Source organism: Echinops telfairi, unplaced genomic scaffold (assembly GCF_000313985.2).
Source record: "Echinops telfairi isolate 266 unplaced genomic scaffold, ASM31398v2 ScPeMD7_3533;HRSCAF=4204_1, whole genome shotgun sequence".
NCBI lineage: Eukaryota > Metazoa > Chordata > Mammalia > Afrosoricida > Tenrecidae > Echinops > Echinops telfairi.
The window spans coordinates 21,940,376-21,950,151 of record NW_022107432.1 but is presented as its reverse complement, the minus strand read 5'-3'; the positions used below and the strand labels follow the sequence as shown (position 1 = coordinate 21,950,151).

At 58.4% G+C, this 9,776-nt stretch overlaps 1 protein-coding gene across 1 annotated transcript in view; it reads right to left on the bottom strand.

Moving 5' to 3' along the window:
* The window catches only part of MRPL14 (mitochondrial ribosomal protein L14), a 19,980-nt gene that overhangs the window by 3,502 nt on the left and 6,702 nt on the right, over positions 1–9,776 (bottom strand). The window contains exon 2 of the mRNA XM_045294798.1: positions 15–107. Within this exon, the coding sequence (XP_045150733.1) occupies positions 15–85 (71 nt within the window). The 5' untranslated portion in view covers positions 86–107. The remainder of the gene's footprint in view (positions 1–14; positions 108–9,776) is intronic.

Genomic DNA, 9,776 nt, shown 5'->3' with positions numbered 1-9,776 from the left:
GGGGGGGGGTTTACCTGAAGCAGCGCTGACTGAGAGCTCTGCCTACTTGAGCAAGGGGTGCCCAGAGCCTGGGACAGGAAGCCATGGCAATCTGCAGCCCGCAGCTCCTGCAGGAAACAGGGAACAGAGGGTCTCTCTCCAAGTCCGAGTGTGCACACCGAGGCAGTTTGCTTCCCGAAGGACTGAGGGGCAGGGGAAGAGGATGGCTAGTCGTCGGTTGGGAGAGGCACAGGGTAGGGACCCAAGGAACCAGCCCCATCCGGGCTCCCATGTGGCTGATTCCCGTTCTAACTCTGGGGCTGGAGAGCCAGGCCGGGCTGGCTCACGAGACAGCTCTGAGATGCCATCCTTTGACTACTGCCAAGGGCAGGAAGGCGGCATGAACCTCGTGGTACACCCCAACCAGGCGCCTCTCCCCAAGTCCTCCAGGGAAGAAGAACTCCGTATGGCTGCCCAACCCCAAGCTCAAGGCCGGCTCCCCTCAAGAGAGCTGATGGTCTGAACCGGCCAGGCCAAGCTTGCTGCCCAAGCGGTCAGTTCCCAGACGTCAAAGCGCAGGTCCTGCTGCAGCTCAGAGCCAGCAAAGATCTGGGGGGGCTGCCTGGCTGAGCTACGGAGCTGCCAGCTCTGGCACACGGGAAAACCACAGGCCCCAGAGTGTGACCGCTGCGAGGGCAGGGTGAGGAGTGCCTGCGTGGGGGGCAAAACCCTGAAAGCCAGCCCAAGGCACAGGGCTCCAGCCTGCAGCACCTCCAAGGGCACAGTTCCCAGGGGCATGCTGTTTGTTTGAGGTAAGCTGACAGCCAGTCATTCCAGCTGCACCACATGCCTGCTCTCCCATCGCCTCGTCTGGCTGCGGCGCCCCTCGGTCAAGAGCCCTGTTGCGAAAGACTCCGGGCCTGGGCTGACCGCGGCGGTGTTTGCACATAACTTTGCAGGACTTCAAAGCACCTCAGGTGAGGGCTGGGTCGATAGGCGCTGGGGGGAACCCACCACAATTTCCTCCCACAGGAACACCCGGACACTCCAGGGACAAGAGGCCTTCAAAAAGTTCATGGGGGCAAAGAAATAAAAATAGTTTGTGGAAAGATCAAGGAGCTTTGCCCAGGAGAGTAGTTCTGCAGTTCCGGAGCATAAACTTTAACTACCAGTAAGTCTCAAATCCAAATCCGACCTGCAGGGTCGGCAGTTCGAAACCACCAGCCGCTCTGAGGGACACAGACTGGGCTTTCTACTCCTGTCAAGTTACGGTCTTGGAAACCCACAGGGGTGGCGATGACTCGGTGCGGTGAGTGTGGTTTGGTCCAGCGGGTTTTCCTTAGGCCAGCCCGTGAAGCAGCGGACAAGACGTCACTGCGGTCGGAGGGCGAGGTGCAAAAGGCAGCAGCTAACTTCCAGAATGGTCACGCTGGACGCTACAGGACCTGGGGTCACGAGCTTGTCAGGTTAGGCCAGCCTGCCCCGATGAACTCGGTACCCGAGAGACGCCGTCTGGATCGTGGTTTCTGTTCGATGGCATCGAGCCCACTCCGACGCACAGTGAGGCACCCGGGTGAACAGGGATGCCACACTGCCCGGTGCCGGGCCATCCGTCAGCCGTCCCATGTCAGAGCCCATCCTCTGTCTCATGGGCCTCCCCTTGACCGAGCAGGACGTCCACCTCCAGGGACTGGTCTCTCTTGATGGCACCCAAAGCACCCAGGAAGCGCCCCCAAAGTTAGGGCAAACTCCGGCTGCCCTTCTCCCGAGACGGATCTGCTTGTCCTCCGGGCAGCGGTCCATGGCGGGCTCACTGGTCCTCGCCAAGGCCGCGATTCTTCCCCGTCTTCCTTCTCCCTTGTCCGGCGCTCACCGGCCCCAGCAGGAACCGAAAACGCCGCGTCTCGGGTCAGGCGTAACCGAGTCCTCAAGGTGGCACCTCTCCTTCTCGGGGAGCCATGGTGGGGCAATGCTGAAGCGCTCCCCTGCGAAACATAAGGTCGGTGGTTTGAACCCCCGTCACTGCGGGAAGAGAAATGGGGCGGCGACATTACAGCCACAGCCACCACCCCTTCATGCCGTCCAGTTGACTCCGCCTCGCAGCCGCCCTATGGAGGATTCCTGGGACTACAAACCCTGATGGACGCAGACAGCCTGGACTGTCCCTCCACAGCGTGGCCGGGGGGTGTGAACCACCAACCTTGTGGTCAGCAGCCTGGTGCTCATCCAGCAGCCCCCAGGCAGGCCCCTGCATTTGGTTTGGTTTTTGCAGCAGCAGCAGCAGCAAGAAGAGCAGCAAGTCAACGATCGCTGTAGGGCTGCTTCCCTCCCGCTTCCATGGGCACTGAAGGTGGGTCCACACGACGTGAAGTTCTTGACAGCTCCCGTCAGCGGATGTGGCCGGTCTGTCTTTATGGTGAGGCCTCACCCGTACTGAACGCTGTGTGTCCTCTTCGACCTTCATCGGTGTCCTCTGGGATTTCCCACCAGGAGGGCTGATAACGAGTCTTCCTCGGTGCACAGACGGACTGAGAATGGCGCAGTGATTACCCAACGGGGCTGCTCACCGAAAACCACCAGCCGCTCTGTGGGAGACAGACGGGCCTTTCTACTCCCATCGAGAGTGACCGTCTCAGAAACTCGCTCCAAACGCCCTGCCATCGAATCAGCGCGGACTCACAGCAACCCTGTGGGTTCCGAGCCCGGCCTCCTGCCTTGGAGCTGCTGGTGGTTTGGAACTGCCGACCCTGCAGATCGCAGCCCAGCGTAACCACTCTGCCACCCAGGCTCCTTTCCAGGGCGGTGCAGCTGTCCGACAGGGATGCGGCATCGACTTGGTGGCAGTAAGTTTGGGTTTTGGGGGGTCTGGTATCGCCTTAGTCTGTTCAAAGAGGTGCATCTCGGTCTGTGTCCAAGCTCCAGGTGAGCACGTTGAAGTGTTCTGGTGTCCCCGTCCCTTAGCAACGCCATCCACAGTTCACCATGATCAGCACAGGGAAAGGCCTCTGTGCAGCCCGTGAGACCCAGGCCAACCGCCCTCCTGGTAGTCTCTGCTCTCAGCCAAGAGCCGGTGAGCACAGCTGCTCACCGGCTGGTCACGAGGCCTCGGTGAGGTGAGCCAAGCACAGCACTTGGCCTGGCACGCAGTCCTCGGTCCTCAATGTCCACTGGCAGCAGCGTGATCAGCTAGTCACAGCTCCCTTCAGGGATCGGGGCACCGAGGCGCAAAGCGAGTCAACGACTCGTTCAACCCTTGCCACTCACGGGAAGAACCGGAAGCAGACCGAGCCTCGGGTCTTGCAGTCACGGTCACCGGCCCCACGCAGCGGTGCAACCCTCATGCCGCACAAAGGTGCTCAGGACTGGAGCCACTAGCCAGGGACCGGCTCTGTTTTCTTTCCTTACGAAGGTGCATCAAAGCCACCGGGCACTAGATTGTGCTTTACATGCACTGCCACCACCGGGGTCTCACGGCTGCTCCCGAAAGGGACACACGTGAAGAAATGAGGCCGGAGAGGTTCAGGAACGAGGGGTGCTCTCGACCGAACTGTGTCCCATCAGTGGGTGCTGTAAATCCAACCTCAAGGGTCCCACGGGGAGGTGGGCTGCGATGCTCTGAGCCAGCACTGACTCAATGGCCGTGAGAGAAGTAGAAGGTGGTAAGGCAGATGCCGAGACACGGGGGGCTCTGCGAGGGCTCGGGAGGCAGAGGCTGCAGAGACAGCCCCCTCCAGAGCTGACGGAGAAAGCCTCCCCCCTCCTTCCCCAGCCGGGGCGCAGGAGCAACCGCCAGCAAGACGCACATGCTCAGTTCTGTTGTGCGTGGGGCGGGACCTAACGACAAACAACAGTGGCACTGTCCCCAATGTGGACTTCTCGCCTCCTGAAGGGAGCCCTGGCAGGGTCGTGGGCCGCACCCGAGCTGCTCACAAGATCAGTGGTTCAAACCCACCCGTCGCTCCGAGGGAGAGAGACGAGGCGGTCTGTACGCGTGCTCCCGTAGAGAGCTAGTCTGTCTGGGGCTCTCTTTTTCCCTGTTCTTTGTCCTCGTTTCCTATGTTTTTCTGCACAGAAAGCCAGGGTTTTGGAAGACGGTAATGGCAACAATTAATCACCTGGGGGTCTGAGGGGGCAGGGAGAGGACATGGGGCGTCAGGAGCAATGGGAACGAGGAGGAGGAAGACAACGTCCAAAGCGGATTGTCGTGGTGAGTGCACAGCCCTGGAGATGACAGAACGGCTGCGTGGTAGGACGTGCCGATGACAGCTCAGTAAAACTCGTTTACAGGGAGAGTAGCAGGTTCAGACACCCGAAGGGGCGGCTCTAGCCTGTCCTGCAGGGTCGCGATGAATCCGCATCCACTCGATGGTAGGGGGCCTCCTCTCGGGTGAGGGCATCCATGTGTCAGTTAAAGCCGTTCCCTGCGAACGCGCGCGGTCTGTCTGTCTGTCTGGTGGCACAGCACTGGGAGAAGGAAGGCAGAGCCAGGGAGGAGGAGTGAGGAAGCTGAAATCTGAACCCCCGCTGTCTGCTTCCGAAACCTGTGCTCCTCATCAACAGAGGGTAACCCTGATGATTGACCTCAAATGTCAATGCCGCCCCGGCGGTTCCAGCAGCCGATCTGAGCCCATCCCCAGCACTCGAGGCCACGCCACGCACCACGTCGGTCCGCTGACTCGGCGGAAAGGCAGACACCGCTGGGGAGGCACACTCATCAGCTCCCAGCTCGCTCGGAGGACAAGTCGTCCCGTGGGTGGGAGAAGCGCACCACGTTCTGGGCAATAAATAAAGCTTGGCTTAGGGGGAAAGAGAAAACGGCAAGCACAGCTCGGGAAGCAGCCCTTCTGGCGCAGGCTGCAGTTCCCCCGGGAGAGAGGCGGCCGCTGCACTAGGCCACAGCTCCCGCAGGACGGGCCTGGCACCACCCACGCTCCGCTGTGACACCCTGCCTCTCCACACAGGTGCAGCTTCCTCAAGATGCTGAGGTCAGGCCAGGGACTGACTGCAGGCAGAGACAGCGGCTTCCTGACTCAAGGGGAAACCCCACCACTCCAGGCCCCTCCCTAAAATCCGCAGGGTGGTCCTTGCACTCCCAGAAAAGGAGGCTTCCCCGCCCCAGCCGCCTCCTCTGGGGACTTACTCACAAGCACCCCCACGGCCTGCGCTCATCTCCACCCAGCCAAAGCGGGTGGCCCCGCTCCAGACGCGCCTCCCGAGGCTGAGGACACGCAGGTCGGTCTCCTCTCCTGGCTCTCGCGTCCACCGTCCGGACTCAGGCACTGAGCGCATTTAGGAGATTCTTTGGGTTGTTGTCGACATCCTATTTTTTGCTACTCCCTCTTCAAAGCTCGGGACCCAGAGAGGATGCCATGGCACATGAGAACTCCCCCACAGGAATTCGGGAACCAGCCGGATTCAGGGCTGAGGACTTCCAGGTCTGCCCTCAAGGCTCTGGGCTCCTTCCAGTGTCCTGAGAGGAAGCTGCCTGCTAGCCTTTGTAGGGTGGAGGGCCTGTTATCAACTGCCAGACTCAGACCCAGGGGACCCACGGTGAGCGTGCGCGTGCGTATGGGCACTAAAGCACCAGAAAAGGGAATAGGCCCCGCCCCCTCTGGCCCTACCCCTGGAAAAGGCCGGAGCACAGCGGTTCTCAACCTTCCTCATGCCACGACCCTTTCACAGATTATTTTCGTTGCTACTACATCACCGTCATTTTGCTACTGCTATGAAAGGGTCGTTCGACCCCCAAAGGTTGAGAACCGCTGTCCTAGCAGATCCAGCCTGGAACCTGTTCTAAAACGCAACTCACTGCCAGCGAGTAGGTTCTGACTCAGAGCGTCCCTGTGGGTCAGAGTAGAACTTCGCCTCTGGGTTCCAGAACTGTAAATCTTTACAGGACCAGAAAGCCTCGTCTTTCCCGCCCAGAGCAGCTGTGGTGGGGTTCGAACTTCTGACCTAGTGGTCAGCAGCCCAATGCATAGTCCACCAAGACTCCTTTGGTAAGCAGCAGTTGGTAAATAAAAGGAATAAAGGAGCCAGCAGGGCCCACCCTGCACCCTGGCTCCACACAGAGGAAAACGGGGACGTGGCGGTCTGTCCGTGCCCAGGACCCCTCAACGGCCCACCAGCAAGCTGCAGGACGGCGGAGGGGCTGCATGGGGACACCAATGCTTCTGGACTCCCGGGATCGGCCGCCCGGGGTCTGGTGCCTGCCCTTCCCCCTGTGGGGCCCGCCTCATCCCACCACGAAATGACTGGTTTGCACTGGCGGCCGAGTGGTGGAGACAGCAATTTACTTCAAGCCACTTTTGAGTGACCTTGGTATATTTCCCCACCTATCCACCCTACGGACACAGGCCCTGACTCGCCCCAGCCCAGCCCCAGGAGAAGGCTCGCTGCTTTCGCAAGCAGTGTTACTCTGAGCCCTGTGTTTGCACAGGGGTCCGCCCTTGCTGCGACTTCCCCTCCACGACACTCTCACTGAAAGGCCCGCGGGTGACCCCAGAGCCCGAGATGGCTTTACGGGCCACTTCCTGGTCAACAGGGGAGTCTGAATCACAACCTTTCTCTTCAAAACACAAACAAGGAGGAGGAGGGGACTGAGAGAATGACTGCTGAACACTGTCCTGAGGAGCTCATTAGGTCCATCTTGGCGCAGCATTCACATCCCCCTGCAGTTTCGGGGCCAAGAGAGGGCTTCAGAGACACAGCGGAATCCTGGCCTCGACTTACAGCCCCCCCCACCCCCAGGGCCCGGCACTGGCGTTCAATGCGTGTGTATGTGTTTAATGAACAAAATTACCCAGCAATTCCTCCTCTTAGGTGGTCTTAGCAACAATGACTCTACTGGACAGTCGATGGAAAGCACCCACCCATTCCGGGGCTTCCCGGAAAGCTGGCAAAGTCCCAGGACTAGAGCTTTGAAGAGCAGCCAAATGCTGCTACTTAGTATCTCCAACCTACTCGTAATTAATTATACATTGTTTCGACTTGCTAATTCCAGTTTCTAGGTGCCCACGTGCCTCCGTGGCAGTGTGTTTGGCTTGGGTATTTTTTAAGGTGGTATCTGGTGGGGCCATCTAGGAAGTGCCGGGCTCCTCACCTCAAACCTGCCTGTTGCTCTGGGAGCAGAGCTAAGGCTATAGGCTCCCGGGAAGCTTGAGTCTCAAAACACATACCTCGGGTCGAGACATAGGAGCTGGAATTGAGTCAGGGGCAGTAGGTTTGGCTGGTGGGTGATTTGGTTTGGGGGGGATGTGGTTTGGTTTTGGGGGGGAAGGGTTGGGATTTATTTAAAGGAGTCCTTTCTCGAGCAATGGGCCTGGGATGAAAAGATAATGGCAAAATACCAATTTATAAACTATCAAGGGCTCATGAGAGAGGGGGGAGCGAGGAGGGAGGGGAAAAATGAGGACCTAATGTCGGGGGTTTAAGTGGAGAGAAAATGTTTTGAGAATGATGTACAAATGCGCTTTACACAATTGATATGTGTATGGATTGCGATAACAGTTGTATGAGCCCCTAATAAAATGTTTAAAAAAAGAAAAGATAATGGAATTTTCCCAGCAAATTTTGAAGGCACCTCATAGAGCCAGAGGTCCACAAAACACACCCCGGCACACCCCGCAGGCCTGGTCAAAGTATCTCCTGTCCGTGCACCACAGAAGGATAAACATGGTGAGGGCTCGCTGGAGCGCAAAGCCCCGGCACAAAAAGGGCACACTGCACCGAGGATGCAGATGGGCGCGTCCTTCCTAATCAGAGCAGGGACAGGCTGAGCCTGGACTCTTCAGAGGCATCCAGGAAGGAACTCTCAGGAGCCTCCACCCAGTCAAGCAGACAGGACCCCCGCCCCGGGCCTGTTCCGTACTACTCTCCTTGCTTGCTTACACATTCCCTTGTACTTCACTGTGCAACCTGGCCGCTGTCGTCAGGTGCCAACGGGTCGCAGCCTTGTGCACAACAGCCCGGAACCCTGCCCGGTCCTGAGCCCAGTGTTGCAGATCCTTCTCTAGGACCTTCTCTTGCGGCCCGCCACTTTAACAAGCACCATGTCCTTCTCCAGGGACTGGCCTCTCCTGACCACGTGTCCAAAGCACGGGAGACGAAGTCTGGCCATCCTTGCCTCTGAGGAGCCCTCTGGCCGTCCTTCTTCCAGGACAGATGGGCTTGTCCTTTCGGCACTTCCAACTCGACGATCCTCCGTTCCAAGATTCCACCTGGAGCATCCAGCGGAAACGCAAAGGCAGGAGCGCGATCCGTGTGCCAAGAGCGGGATCGGCTCAGACTCACTCCGTCCAGTCGTCCAATGGAGTCAGACGTGCTGAGACTAGCTGGCTTGTCCACAGAGGCTGCTAGGCCATCCTGCTCCCTGCTGCGTGCAGAGGCTCTTCCGACCACTACAATTTCCTGGGAATTAATACACCACAGCCGGAGCATGGACTCCCTCCGCTGGTAAACAGTCTTCTGAATGAGGCTACCACGTCATCTGAATGTTTAAAACGTAGGCATTTAAAAAGCTGCCTGTTCGAGCTTTTCCATAAAGAGCAACACCACATCCACCAGGGCCTCAGACGAACACTGGAGCTGGTGACGGCTCACCTCGTCGAAGCATGAGCACTTGGCACCTCTCCTAGGCAGGGCCAGATGGGCTGCATCTCCCGCCAACCAGAATATAAGGACGGTCTTCATAGCTCCCCGCAAAATGAACTTTTCCTGAACCTGTCTGTGTGGGTACAGAGGTGGGGGAAGAAACGGATGTGATTCACCTGCAACTGTCCACGGGCTTCAATTGTCCACAGTCGTCCTGAAACCCCAAACTCGCCACCATCAAGTCGGTAGTGACTCACAGCAACCCTGTAAGTCAGAGTAGAACTGCCCCTGTGGGTTTCCAAGAGCAAAGTCTGTCGGGGAACAGAAAGCCTCATTTTTCTCCCTCGAGGGAGCTGATGGTTTTGAACTGCTGACCACACGCCGTTAGCAGCCCCAGAACCAGGATGCCAGCAGGGTTCCTGCTGGGTATAAAATGATCCCCCGGAGAAGAGGAGAAATGGGCCTCATGACCAGCCAGGGCCAGGGGTAGCACACATCCCCTGAACCCGAGGTCCCTGTGCAGGTCCCTCCAGCTGTGGCATCCATCAGAGGGGCAGAGCGGGGGACCTCTCGGCCCACGGAGCAAGTAAAGCTGAGCTTTGGGGCAGGAGGCTGGCTTGTGGCGTGGGGTGCCCAGGGCCCTTCATTGGGAGAGCTGGGCGGGCAGATCCAGTGAGCCTGAGCAGGATGCCTCCAGGTTGTGACTTCCAGAGGAGGGGCATGCTCTTTGACAGAACTCTGTAGCATGTTCCTGAGCACTTCGGCATTGTGACCTATTACTCTCCTTGATCGAGCCTGGCATCGTGAGTGAGCACGGTCCCAGTTCTCCGCAGCCACCGCAATGACCCCTCACCCACAGGAGCTGGAGAAGCAGGAGGGGCGGTGAACGGATGGTCCCCCCTCACGGGGCCCCTGCGAGACAGCGAGGCAAAGAGCCAGGTCTTTTCTTCCGAGGGCACCAGGCTTTTCTTCCGAGGGCGCCCACGGCCCACATTTTGGTTAGCAGCTGAGCAGGTAACCACCTGCAGAAGAGCCCATTCCTCAGTGTGATTGACAAAAAGAAAAAAACAACCTTTTATTTATTTCACTGACACGTCCTCTTGCTACAACAGTACTTAATGCAGAGGCTGTTAGAGGGGGTGGGGGTGGTGTTTTCCTGCTAATTTTCCATGATTCGAGCTGGTTTTCCAATGGGAAATTTTTTT